The sequence below is a fragment of the Chlamydomonas reinhardtii genome, chromosome 13 (assembly GCF_000002595.2).
Source record: "Chlamydomonas reinhardtii strain CC-503 cw92 mt+ chromosome 13, whole genome shotgun sequence".
Classification (NCBI taxonomy): Eukaryota; Viridiplantae; Chlorophyta; class Chlorophyceae; order Chlamydomonadales; family Chlamydomonadaceae; genus Chlamydomonas; species Chlamydomonas reinhardtii.
In genome coordinates, this window is record NC_057016.1 from 3,864,096 (window position 1) to 3,877,734 (window position 13,639).

Below are 13,639 nucleotides of genomic sequence, written 5' to 3' on the forward strand. Positions count from 1 at the left end.
TGGCTGTCGTTCTGTCACATGTGTGATTCGTGACTGAGGGCAGGCAATCGAATGCATCCATCCGTGCCCATTATGCTAACTGTTTTAACCATGAGTTCGTTGCCTGGTATGGTACCTGATGTCCGCAGGCGTTCCTGCAGTGGTCCTTCCGGGTGGCGAGACACTCGCATCCGGATCCAGGAGTGCCGGTTTCAAACTCTCGATACCAGACGCATCAATTGACATACCCTACGCAACCATGAACTTGGCCGACGGATCCATCTCCGTACAGGTGGGTGACAGTGTTCATGTGTATATGTGCCCATGTGTTTGCTTGCGTGTCCAGGATGTCATGGCTTGATGACGTACATATGCATGCAGATGCCCGGCACGTTTCCAGCATTCGGCAGCTGGGCATCTTTCAAGAACATGGCCATTTCAAGTGCTTCCAGCTCAGGCTTCACTGCGAGTGTCATGCTGACGGTGCCCGATCTTAACATGGTGGATGCACCCTGCACAGTCAAGTACGACCACAATGCCGGCTCATTTGTGTTCACGGTGGGTTATTATATACTCCAGATGTTGCCTACGTACCCTAGGCATCATGCAGTGTATGCACTGGTTTCAAATAGCACTTGCCATGACTCTGCCACCTTCGTGGTAGCTCAGATGTGCTTGCTTTGAGTGGAACATACACCCGCATGTATGTTGTTGGCTGCAGATCACCGGGCGCGCAACCATGGTCTCCAATGCAATTGTCATGGATACCTTGTCTCTGACCAGCACAAATAAAGGAACTGCGTTCTCGGGCTCTGCCACTGGTATCTTGGGCGGGTACTCGGGCAGCCTTGGCTTCAGTTTTAGCACCAGACCTTCGGTGCCCGCTGTAGCATCAGGTTGGAAGCCTCCACCCTCCATCGCATTTTCACTGCCGAGCATCAACATGGGCAATGCACTGCGGGCAATTAGCCCGAATGCGGGCAACCTCATGCCCAGCTTCATCATGAACACCGACCTGCCCTCGGTCAGCTTCGGGTCATATGTTGTACCTGGTGAGTCGCCACGCATGAGAAGCATTGTTGGCATGAGCGCCGTTGATGCTTGCAGCCTAGGCACGCATGGCATGTGGCCGCTTGTAATGCTAGCTTGGGTACCCGCATGTATGCTGCTTTTGGCCCATATTTCATTCAGTTCGCTTTTGCCTCGCTCCATCGCCTTTCAGGCACGTACTTGGCACTGCCACGCACGGACGTCCCTTGCTCGGACAAGGTGCCCGGCGCCTCCAACCCTTGTAAGGGCTGGGACTGCTGCAAGACGCAGTGCGACAATGATGCACAATGCGCGGTATTTATGGTCACGGACTCGACCTTCGCACCCTGTCCCAACTGCTGCTGGATCAAGACTACGCCCACATGCAGCCCCACGCCTGTGGCTGGCATCAACAGCTATGTTAAGACATCTGGTACGTACGTACACTTATATGAATACTGCCTTTGTAGCGGGGCGGCATGCGTGCGTTGCCACGCCCCTCATCAGGTCCGCCCTTATGCCAGTGTCCAAATAAATAAACTGCCCTGCTTGTTTCCCTGCACTACCGTATACAGGCGCACAAGCATCGCCAGTCCCTGGGGTTTACAGGGTGTCTGCCGGCCCCACCGCCAGTGGCATTAAGGCAGACTTTGTGTTCGACACCAACGGAGTGCTTTCAGCAAATGCGCAGATGGCACCTGGGGCCATTGATCTGGGCGCTGCCTTCACTCAGCTACTGCCAACCTTGCGGCTGCCCTTTGACGTCACTGGCCTCGTCCTCATCCGGTCGGCAACTGTCAGTGTGGTGTCTAAGCGGGCTAATGGCCTCGCAGTCACATCAACCCGTAAGCAATTTTTGGCTAGTTGTAATGGCTTCGCTCGCCAAGCAGCAGGGCTAGCATGCACCACTGGGATGCAGAGCGAAAGGAAGGAGGCCCAGATCCAGCCGCCACCCAGGGAGAGAATGATATGCACCTTGAACAAACGCTAAATTCTGCTGGAGGCGTTGAGCCACTGTGTGTACGCGTTGTGCAATGGAAGACCCTTCTCCTCGTCAACCCCATGCTTGTCTATGGTTTTGCAAGCCATGCTCGCTGCTCACATGCGCTCTCCATGCATGACTTGTGCCGTGTCCCGCAAATTGTACTACCCTTCTGAAACAGGCGCCCCTGGCACATACATCAGCTTTGGTCTGTCTGTGCCTCCACTAATGGGAGCTAGTTGGCTTGATGCAAGCATGCAAGTGCTCAACTCAGATGGCAATGCCGTGGCCTCCTTCTCGCTTTCGGTACGTGGGTCCAATCGGGTGTATATTAGTACAGCGTCTCTAGCCTGCTGAGCGCCTCATAGTCATGGTATATTGGGATAATTCAGCAGCATCAGGATTGCATCCCGCCAGCATTCAATGCTTCATAGCAAATCATCAGAGGTCGCAGCCTTCAGCAGCATTAACATGCCGACAAGTTTGCCCTCCCTTGATTCTGCAAACGTCATACCCGCAGTGGCAAGGCACGCTCACGCCAATCGAGAATGTTCAGCTTAACGGCGCCAGCGTGGTCTTCGAAAGTGGCAAAGGACTGGTGAGATGTTGACTGCTATATCGTTGGCCCGAACCCAACACGGCTGGGGGACCTGCATCTGTAACCCCTACCTAAACTTGTGGATGCTCGGTAGTGGGCGGCGTACAGGAGGTGGGTCTGACCCACCTCCTCATCTCCCCCCACTCCCTTAATCCACACCACTTGCCTACGGCAGGGTGTATCTATTTCTATTTCTATTTCTAAACTTGTGGATAATAAGCCCTCCCCGTGCTTTGCCTACGTGGTGCTGTATGTAGGTCGTCACAGCATCGGGACAGTTGGTTGGTGTGCCCATCAGTAGTGCAGTCCTTGTTGTGGCGGACACGGCATCTAAGAACGCTGGCGCTAAGGCCCTGACGTTTTCTGGGGTAGCACGGGATGTGGTTGCAGCTGATGTGTTGCAGAAGCTCTTCCCGTCAACACCCGCGCTTGTCATTACCATCCTACGGCCCGTACGCTTCTCGTCAATCCAATTTACGTACGATGGCACCTTCGGTGTTGTTGCTAATCCTGACTTCAGTGGTGTCCCTGGACTCAGCACATTGCTAACCTATCTCGGCTTTGGACCAAATGACATCAAGCTGGTGCCCGCTGCGGGAGCCCTGTCCATATCCATCCAAAAGACATGGACTCTGAACCCCGGCGCGCCCTTCGTGGGCTCCAGCGTGCTCCAGTTTGCACTGGTGTTGTCCCAGAGCGGCGCTAACACACAGTTTGCCGCCAAGGCTGACTTTACTGGCGTCATGCGTCTGTCATTCTTAGAGCCCACTGACATCACCTTCTCCATGGGTGCCACGGTGGCCTATGATACGACAGCACCACCACCAGGAGTTTCATTTGGCCTTCGCGCCTCCGTTAGCGCTGCACCTGGAGCCCCGTTCCGTATTGTGGGCTTCCCTTGGATTTCCATCAATTATATCGGCGCCTCAGTAGCCCTCACGCCAACGGGTGTAGTGCCATTCGTGTTGCTGCGAAGCTTTGATTTTGAGGCCAGCGGCAGCATCCTGGACGTTGCCATTACGGTAGGTTGGGTGGGTATGTATGTTGAATAATTTCGTGCATGTGTTTGCATGGGACATTCAGAACCAATCCCACGCGCGGCGGGGCATCCACCGTTTCCAGTACGTCACACGAACATGGGATAAAGGACACAGCAACTGCTGATCAGCCTTCAGACTAGTACCAAGTAAACATGTATTCGGCTTGTGGTCGAGTCGTGCGTGATTGCGTATGTACGTCCACGAGCGTGCGTTTCCTTGCTCTACATATGTACGCACGTACTCTACTGCCTTGTATGTGCGCGCGCGGCTCTCATTGCTATGCAGGTGGCAGTGACTTTTGATCAGCCGAAAGGCGACTTCGGCATTCTTTTCACCCTCGCCAACCTGGATTTGCAGGTGGGAAAGGAAGCGCTGGCTGGTTGAATGCTAGGATATATTTACAAGAGGATACACGGCATGTATGGGTACCCAAGCAACCCGCATGCAAGCCTTAGGAGGCATGCAACGTATGGGGTACCTAGCCAATCAAGCCCAACCCATCCGTCCCATTTAGCCAGCCTGCTGATACGTATGCCAATCCCGGTCCTGTCCCTGTGTATTATGATGCACGCAGCGCATGCTAAATGCAATTGGAGTGAATGCGAATCTAGGCCCCTTCAACGTCGTTGTTAGCAACGCGGCCTTCTCTTTCGCACGTCAAGATGTTCGGACCATGAGCAATACTGTCATCCCGGCTGGGCTGCGCATTAAGGCAAACCTGGTATGGCTCACCATCCCATTCAGCTTTGAGACCGTGGTTTCGACTGACGGCTTTATCCTCGATGTTTCAGCGTCGCAAGTCACGGTGCGTGGGACAATTGCAATTGCAGCCTCCTGATCTGGCAGGTGGTACCGCTGGGAACACCTTTGTGGATATCGTGTTGCATGCTGTCACGGTCACGAAAGCAACATAAACATGAACTGACATGCGTTGTGTCTGCTGCGACATATGCCGTGCAGAGTGCACCCATCTTCCAGGGCGTATTTAATGCCGTCCAGAGTGTTCTAGACACGTAAGTGGTATTTGATGGGTGCTTCAATTCGTATAGCAAGTGATGGCGTGGCCTCACCGGGCCCCATAATCCACTTACGAACATCCTTGCCCAACCTGTGTGCAGCCTGAGCATCAACGTCAAGATTCGCGACCTGTTCCAGTTAAACTATGTGCGCATGTACTTGGTCATGAGGAAGTCACAGGTAGGCCACAGTGGTATGCGTGCTTGCATTTGAGTTGGTTGTACTACTAGAACCCAATCTTGATGCGCATTTCTTTTCTGCGTTTGTGTAATGCATGCAAAATCAGGTTGCCTTCAAGTTCAGCCTACAAGCAGTCGTGCTTGGTGTTACCATCAACATCAACGATGTTGGCTTTGACATCACGTGGGTATTGGTTAGGTTTTGGGGACTCTCTTGGATGATGGTGTGACTGTATGGAAATGAAGCAATGGTGTTTACATCCCATGGTTGCCAAAAACATACACGCCTTGGATCATTTCTGCAGCAAACCTGGGGAGTTCTTCACCAACCTACTCAAGGAAGAGGTGCTCAAGCCGCTGACAGGTAATTGTATTCATGTGGCCGGGTATTGCTACCTGCTGTATACTTCATGTATGGTGTGCATACAGCAGATTACCGCACATGTCCCGATGGTGTGCTCATGGCTCAAAAATTGTCCCACTGCAGCTGCGTGCACCAAGAACACCATTCCGCGTGGGAGCTCTCCTATCGACTCGTGCCCAGCGGGCCAAGAAAAGCAGGGCGCGCTTTGCTACCCCCTGTGCCCAACTGATTGGCAGTACGGGTGAGCACTGCAGCTCACGATGCGTATGTAATTACATATGCTCCTGGTGCCTTTACACATCCATACCCATGGGGAGGCACAGGGTCGGGGCGACAATGCGCCATGGGTAGAAGGCATGTCCTGGTCTGATGAGTACACTTACCAGTCAGGATGCTTTAACCGGCTACTCCCCATCTCCTCCCAGGTCGTACGGCAAGCTCAGCATTTGCTACCAGAACTGCCCTCCAGGCTACAGGGATGACGGCGTTGACGGTACCGGCCTCACGTAAGCAATTGTGGATGCAGCGTCATTTTGCTGCTGACCAGCACGGAACAAGGTAGCAAATCCAGATACACTTGCAAGGCGCCATTTGCTTACTCACCATATCACGGACGCATGTGATATTCTGTGCAGATGCTCTAGGGTGGGGTGCAACGCGGATGAGATTCAAGACGGCCTCATGTGTTACAAAAAGTGAGTATGATTGAGTACTATCTACAGCTGTCTCTCCTGTTCATCGTTGCTTGTTGTGCACTGAGTGCTGTGCTGAGACGCGCTGCCTGGGCCACATCTACATACCGTACAGGTGCGCTGACGGCTACGACTACATTGCCTCGAGGTGCGTTGCATATGATATCTGAATGGGCTGTTGAGAAGCACTAGAAACATACAGAACACAGTCGGCGGGGGTGTGCTGCGTCGGATGAACTGACTCATGTGCATGGCTATGTATGCATGGCAATTCAATGACTGCTGAGTACAGGTGCTACAAGCGCTGCCCTGGTGGATGGTACAATGACGCCACCGGTCTCAGCTGCCAGACAAACACTTGCAACGGAGACGAAGACAATGGAGCAGGATGGTACGTAATACGTACGTTCAGCCGCCAAACTCTGTGAAGCTCCCCTTGCACTTTGAAGTCAGCCCAAGAACCGTGCTTTACTCACGAGGCACGCTATATATGGGATGCACCGTAAACTTTCCCAATGCCTGTGCAGGTGCTACCCGCAGTGCAGTTCGGGCTACTGCTCAAACAGACTTACGATGTGCATCCAGTGCGGCTGCCCAAGTGGCTGGCGTGATGACGGCGTGTCATGCTGGTGAGACATGCTGCTGGTGATGAATGCATATATGTGCAAAGCTCGTGGCTGGATACAATGTACATACGGCCGATGTACACGCGCTCCATATTATGCACACATGTTATCTTGGTAGCTTGTCTCAGCCGCCTTGACATCGATCCCTGTGTGCAGGCTGGACTTCCATTGGTATGGCAAGGGCTGCTGCTGCGTCTGCTTCTTTGGCTGCAGCTGCTGCAACATTGGGTGAGCGAGAACCTTATGCTTGCTTGGTTAGAGTTCTGTCCGTGTAGTACGTAGGTTTTCGTACGTCGGGTCGTAAATTTAGTGAACTAATGGAGCAGACAGCGTTATGGGGTCCCCATCACCCGCCTGCTCGTACCCTATCCATTTACCTCCCAGCTATTTATTACGGGTGCGTGTGTGCGTTTCAGGTGTAACCCTGGCTACCGCGAGGAGAATGGATGTGGCTGCGCGCGTGACGCACAGATGTACTTCAAGTCTACTTACGACCGAGGAGTGGGATATCCCAGTGAGTTAATTTAAGGTTCAGAGGGCATATCATACTTGCAGCGCCTGCTTCCAGTGGATGGGGAAGACGATTGTGGATGGGCAATACTCGCATGCATCATCGCCATAAATAGCTCGAGGTGTAATCCTATTTTATTAGCTGCTGCTCTCACACACGCATCCATCACCTGCCGCTGTTTTCCCAGAGTTCCGGACCTACATCAAGGAGAGTTACATGGCCTCGGGTCGCTCTGCCATCAATTCGTTTGCCAAGCGCACACAAGGGCGCCCGTCATATCCGCTAACGTGTGCCCCCGGGAAGGAGTATGACGGGGGCCTCGTCTGCTATGACCCTGTGAGTATTTAAGCAGCAGCTGGGCTGGACCATGCATCATGCTGCCTGTGACTATGTCTATGTATCCGCTCGAGTATCTGCTTTGCTGTCACGCGTGTATCACCGCTGGTTGCGCTGCTTACCAGTCGATGATGCGCATTCGTAATGTAGCGCTGCCCTCGCTGAACCCCACACCCTACAGTGTCCTTCGGGCTACACGGGAGTTTCATGGTTGTGCTGGCAGTCCACGTGCCCGCCCAACCAAGGTCTCATTGATTGCGGCACCTACTGCGCACCCCAGACGGCCGGCTCGTGCGCAAACTTCATTGGTGCAACCTACCAGGTGGGCGTTGGAAGGGCACATGGAATCCAGCAGGGTGGTCTATCTGTTCTGTGTTATGTAGGCTAGCATCCATCGCACTGGCTTGTCAACAAGCAAACAAGTTCCTCCACCTCATTGCTGCGGATGCCCGGCACGCACGCACCTTGACTGGGTCCAAGATCACTGGCTGGTGACGTGCAACATTAGGACTCCTACATAGATAGGATGATCGGGGAGCAATTTTCCATTTCAAACGCCCTTTCGTTTCCGCACGTACGCGCACCTCACCCCGACAGAACTGCCAATCGAAGTACGGGTACGGTCACCACCGCCGGGAGCTTCTGCTTGGTGGCACCGGCACGGAGAACTGGGCCAACCACACGAAGGCTCTTGCAGCTGGTGCAGCTGGTGCAGCGGCGGCCGTAGGCGACGCCGCCGCTCGCAGTGGCGCCCGTCACGGCTCGTCTGATCCGGGGGTGGTTGTGGTCACGCCTGCTGAAAGCCCTGCTGACGCCAGCGGTTCGCACGCCAACATGCGTCGGCGTGAGACCCAACAGCGCCCGAAGTGCAACAACGCTGCCGTCACAACTCCCGAATGCTTCTGCGATGATAAGAAGCCGGGCGTGTATGCCAACCCCTTCGGTACCAATGCCACCTACATCTTCTGTGACGGCCGCTCATCAACGACCTGGGAGTGCGAGAAGGGTCTTCAGTTCTCATCGGCGAAGCAAGCCTGCGACTTGCCGCCTGCCGCACCCTGGGCGCGGACGTGCAAAGGCAGGCAGGACGGTTTCTACTTCCTAGGGGACTCCTCCACCGCCGCAAACGCGTACAAGTGTGAGGGCGGCAAGGTCCTTACGAAATGGTGCCCCCAGGGTGAGGTCCTCAACACGAGCACTAATGAGTGTGACTTGCCGGGCCCACTTATCAAGGAGCCCCCGCTCTGCACGGACGCGGCATGCTTCTGCAACAGCAAGACAGATGGCAAGTACACGAACGTGGTGAACCGGACAGAAACATCTTACATCGAATGCTCTGGTGGCACCGGCCTCGTGGTGGCGTGCCCGAAGAACAAGATCTGGAACGAGGCAACCCAAAAGTGTGCCAACAACCGACGCAAGGATGATGACAAGTCTCCTGTCAAAGTTGATGCAGAAGGGTGCACAAGCTCTGACTGCTTCTGTGTTGGCAAGACCAACGGTGGGTCCGCCTTACTTATGTTCCAACTCACATGTTTTGGGTTAGAAGGGCTTCACTATATGGATAGCACTTTGCATGGAGCCTACCAACATACTTAATGCTAAACCGTATTGCATGCGTGCCCCTGTCCTGCCTGGCTGGCCTGTAGGAACCTACAACAATCCATTTGTTCCCAAGACTGGAATCACCTGCGTCAACGAGGGCAGTTCGCTCATGACCTGTCCTGAGGGGTTCAAGTTTAGCCTTGGCAAAGATGGATTCTGCCAGCCGGCTGATGGCAATGGTTATCCTGGAAAGGGCACTTCGCAGGGGGCAAGCACTGCTGCTGCCAGCGCTCCTGCACCCAGCGTTCCGTCGCCGCCTGCCGGCTTAGGCGTCAGTCCCCAGCCCCCCAGCCCTTTCCCCTCTCGTCGCAACAACAACCCGTCGGGTCAGGTCGCCAGGGAGGAAGACCCAATCACTGCTTCGGGGCTGCAGCAAGAGCAGAACGTGCAAGCGCCCACAACCGCAGGAGAGGGTAGCGGGCTGCCGGCTGGCTCATCCGCGGAGGGCAGCTCAGGCGTCCCTGCTGCAAGCGGCGGTATTGGAACCATTGAAAGTGGTGATGCTCGAAATGCCACCGAGGAAAGCACCGTTGCGAGGGATACGACTGCCGGCAGCACCACCACAAATGCAGCCGGCAGTCGTGCTGTGTCAGCATCAGTCATAATTGGCGCCGTTGGTGGTGTCGTTGGTGGCGTGGTGCTGGTTGCAGCCACGGTCATGTTGGTGCGCTGGCGTCGTGGCGTTGTACATGTGAACACGCGTGTTGTGCCCGCTAATGTGGGCAGCGCTAACATGTCTTAATAGCCTGCACATAACCTGATACACTTTTGAAAGCAGCAGGAGTGTAAGCGAAAACCAGCAGGATGTTCAATTTTACTTGAGAGATATTATTTGAGTGGGGGGTGATATGAGGCAGCAGCAATTACTCATCATGTTGCCTCACACGGGCCCATGGCTTTGGAACAGGACCTAGATCGGTAGCCGACGACTCCTCTTTCAGGATATGTAATGCTTGCTTCTTAGTTGCAGTATTAGCAGTATGTAGGCCTCAATCGAGCGAAGTAATCGGCAAGGTAGGCGAGCGCGTATGCACCTGCCATGGTACGTCCATCCATGACCGCAGGAGTATCTAGTATGCGAGGGCATGCCTGATTTGTGAGTATGGGAAGGAACATACAGGTGTTTGTTGGACCGAAGCTGAAAGGTATGCGGGCGGTCTCGTACGTCTAAGTTAACTGTGGTCATGTGTGCGCGCCTGTGCGCACATGTGGACTTAGATACATGCGAATAATGCGAACGTATGCGTGCATCATGCGTGCGTGTTTTGCTTGATATTCATATCGCACTGGTGGGCCCCTTACTAAGCTAGTGGCATGCCCAATCGATGTGTCAGTGGCGTGTGGGCCTGTATGCGCGCCTGAATCTAGCCTGCGTGCTGTGGACCCGCGAGTGTCTCTCTTTGAATGGCTTGTGATCCATGCTTTCTGTTGTGAGGCCCATCCTTTCGGCTGTACTGTTTGGCGAGGGGCTGGCTATTCACCAAAGACTACTGCTGGCGATTCACATAGCACAAATATGGAGGTTGCAAGGTGCGCACAGTGATACGTGGGATGTAAGGGGACGTATGCAACCCCAGGCCACCAAAAGCTTTGTTAGTTGACCGGAAAAGCATGTTCGCCATTGGTATGTGCATGCTCGCGTGTGCGTGGAAGTGGATACGCATGATGAATTAGCTCTCCCTGGTGTGACTTGCTCGCGATGTGTATGCGGGTTTCGACGTTCTAATGTATGCCTCCTTGCGTGCCTATCTATTTTTGCTCCGTGCATTCCATGATGGTCGTTGCATCAATGCTGACCGTTTGCCTTTGTGTGCTTCCTTGGAAGCGGGCACATGCATTACCGGTATAAGTCGCCTATCTGATGTCAGCCTGTCACTCAACTACCGCTTAATCCATGCCATGCACAAAGTTTATCAATTGAGGTGCTAACCAATGAACCCACTGCTGTATCTGTGTTTCCGTACATGTCGCTTTTACACCTGCGCCTGGCTTGTTTCCCCTGGGCATCCCAGTTCCCATCCTTGCATGTGTTGTTGTGCTCTGGAGATCCATGTTCGCATTCAGGCTCAAGCCGCATGTTTATAAACAGTGTAAGTGTGTTTTGATTACTGCCGCCTCCGCCTCTGTGCGCTGCCCCCAAGCGGAAAGCGCTGCTAGCACGCAGGGGCTGCCTGCAGCTAACTTGTTTCACTGAAAGTTTGAAGTCCACAATATAGTCAGTTGCAAGACACCGCGCCACGACCAAGTGCCCACAGCTAGTGTTGGATGTGTCAGGCATTGCCTCACCTAATCGTGTATAAGGCAGCGCAGCGGCTAACAAACATACAGTAACCGCATTGCCTGTATCTTCCATCTGCGCTGCTGCAGAGACAGTAGAAACTCACGGGGGGGGGGGGGGTTATGTAGGAAGCTCAGAGTCTTACACTCTTACTCTATGCTCATAATCGCAGAGCTTTAGGAGAGCATTACGCACGTACTCTGACCTTTGTCAGGGTTGCTTGGTTGGGTGAGGAAGTTCTGGGGTCGTTGTCCCTGGGGTTCCACTGGGTTATTTCAGGAGCCCATCCCGACAGGAAGCGCCCCACAAGCAGAACTAGGGGCCAAACGCAGCACTGCGAGGCTCATACGTGCACGTTATGCCGTAATAAACACAACCAAAGGGTGGGAGGGCTAAGTTGCGCGTCCGGGCGTGGACACGGGCACATGTCCCCACATTCAACACATGCGCGCTGACGTAACGGGGCTCTCAAGCGCTGGTGCGCATAAATTCGCGCGCAAGGCTGCCGACGCACACTGTCCGTTTGTCACGCTGCAAAGAGTTGAGCACGGGGTGGGCTGGGTCGAGGGGATTTGCATTGATAGGATCACGCGTGTGCTGAATGACTGAAGTCTCAAAACATGCAGGACCGCCGATGGCTCAGCATGATAGCGCTCGTCAAGACTCAAGAGAGTCCATTGGCACCACTTTGGTATGCAGGGGTAAATGGAAGGAGTTTAGCCGCTAAACAACCTGGCTTGTCCATGGGGGTGTCGGTCGTCCCCTCAAGGGTGTCCAGCGGGTGCATGTCCTGGGGGATTTCGGGGCATGGGTCTACCTACCCCCGCCCCCATGAGTTACTTGCCATAAATTCGCCGAAGGCAGAGGAAACCTTAAGGTTTGTGCCGGAGCGTATGTAGACTTTCAAGCGCGGATTTGGCGGTATCTGAGAGGTCTGAAAGGGCTTGGAGGCTTTCATTCCCTCCAGAGAAATGGGTCCAGGCATAGATGCTGGAACACTGCAGGAGGGGGCATCTGCGCTGCGTAGAGGTTGCGGGCGGCCTGAGCGGCCTGAGGTGCCTGAAAGATATGGGCACTGCAAGTGATGTGCCGGGTGACGGCGGCGGTAACGTCACTACTGTGCCCCCTCCCCTCGTGCCCTCCCCTGGACCAAGCGCAACCCGGCGCTTTTCCCTTTTCGCCTATCTTGTGATTCTGATGCAAGTAGGTCATGCATCCCCACAATCTCTGGTTCCCCCATCCCCACCCCCGTGCCTGTGTAACGTGCATGTGTTACCGTAACTATTTTGTTGGGGTTACCTCCTCTTACCCCCTGTGTAACGGTCCTATGGTTCGACACGGCCGTAGCCAACAGCCAACCGTCCAAATAACTACGTTAACGATTCATACCGGGATATCTTTATCCCACCGATATTGGTTCTCACAGCCTGCGTCGTCCCACCTGCCGCCGGCCAAGCGGCAATCAACGCACGCCTGAAATAGCCCCAGGTGGAAAGGCAGCGCGCAGGACGGGGCCCGGTATTAAGCTGCCCACAGCGCTTTCACGTTGAGTTGGAACCAGAGTCTGCCCTTGACTGGAAGTCTGAATAATGCCAGAGACGTGCGGTCATCGAAGAATATACAGTTGGGGCCTGGGGGTGGCTCGACCCCAACAAACATTACTTGGAGGGCAACTACCTTAGCGAGGCCGCGTCACAGGAAACCGCATAAACCATCGGAACATGCCAACACGCCACCATGAACGAGCGGGGTTCCTACATCCCACCAGAACCAAGCCCTCTCCTTTGCCTCGCTTTCGCTCAAGTCACTTCACGCAAATCGTGTGCAGTCTGTCCTAAACATTGCCGGCGAGTGCTGATGTGGCAAGCTGCGCTGCGTCACCAGATCCAGATCCACACCATCCATACCATACCGCACTCCGAGTTGCAATGGATGCGCATCGCGCGGTAACATCAAATAACACGCACCTTTAGCACCTTACACAGGGCAAAAGCGCTCCCTCTCCCTCTCGCTCGCACAGGGCACTCCTCAAGTCGGTCAGCGTCGCGCTCTACTGCGCTCTAGCTTCTAGAGCTCAGCACGCGCCCCAACACCAGCCCCGCGCCCAGCGCCGCCGCCACCGCCACTGCCGCCACGCCCGCCGCCGCGTACATGCCGCCACTGCCGCTCCCGCCAAAGAACCCCTCCCAGCTGCCACTTCCGGCGCCGCCAACCGCCGAGGCGCCGCCGCTACCTGCTGAGGTGTGCGCGGTGGGCCCGTTGGCGGCGGCCGCCGTCAGTGTGGCCTGGACGTTGGCGGCGAGTGCTGACGTGGCGGCGGCCAGCTGTGCCAGCTGCTGGTTCGTCTCCCGGTGCTGTTGGGGGAGTTAAACAAGAGCGGCAGGCAAGCGGAAACAGTACGGT

At 54.8% G+C, this 13,639-nt stretch overlaps 3 protein-coding genes across 4 annotated transcripts in view; 2 read left to right on the top strand and 1 right to left on the bottom strand.

Annotated features, from left to right (window-relative positions):
• The first annotated feature begins 3,138 nt into the window (after positions 1-3,138).
• Positions 3,139-7,156, top strand: CHLRE_13g590225v5 (uncharacterized protein). 2 transcript variants are annotated; one of them, XM_043069744.1, is made up of 9 exons: positions 3,139-3,610; positions 3,914-3,985; positions 4,203-4,433; positions 4,589-4,641; positions 4,747-4,825; positions 4,932-5,008; positions 5,130-5,188; positions 5,312-5,429; positions 5,614-7,156. In XM_043069744.1, the coding sequence occupies exons 1-9, from the start codon at positions 3,332-3,334 to the stop codon at positions 5,696-5,698; spliced, it is 1,053 nt and encodes a 350-aa protein (XP_042917721.1). In that variant the 5' UTR covers positions 3,139-3,331; the 3' UTR covers positions 5,699-7,156. The 2 variants fall into 2 exon arrangements, with proteins under 2 accessions (XP_042917721.1, XP_042917720.1); XM_043069745.1 differs by having other exon boundaries at positions 5,614-6,940.
• CHLRE_13g590251v5 (uncharacterized protein) lies at positions 7,149-11,064 on the top strand. Its single transcript, XM_043069746.1, has 4 exons — positions 7,149-7,353; positions 7,535-7,675; positions 7,951-8,854; positions 9,003-11,064. The coding sequence occupies exons 1-4, from the start codon at positions 7,234-7,236 to the stop codon at positions 9,698-9,700; spliced, it is 1,863 nt and encodes a 620-aa protein (XP_042917719.1). The 5' UTR covers positions 7,149-7,233; the 3' UTR covers positions 9,701-11,064.
• Positions 11,065-12,417: 1,353 nt separating this feature from the next.
• CHLRE_13g590300v5 (uncharacterized protein) overlaps positions 12,418-13,639 on the bottom strand; it is an 8,486-nt gene continuing 7,264 nt past the window's right edge. The window contains exon 16 of the mRNA XM_043069747.1: positions 12,418-13,590. Within this exon, the coding sequence (XP_042917722.1) occupies positions 13,297-13,590 (294 nt within the window). The 3' untranslated portion in view covers positions 12,418-13,296. The remainder of the gene's footprint in view (positions 13,591-13,639) is intronic.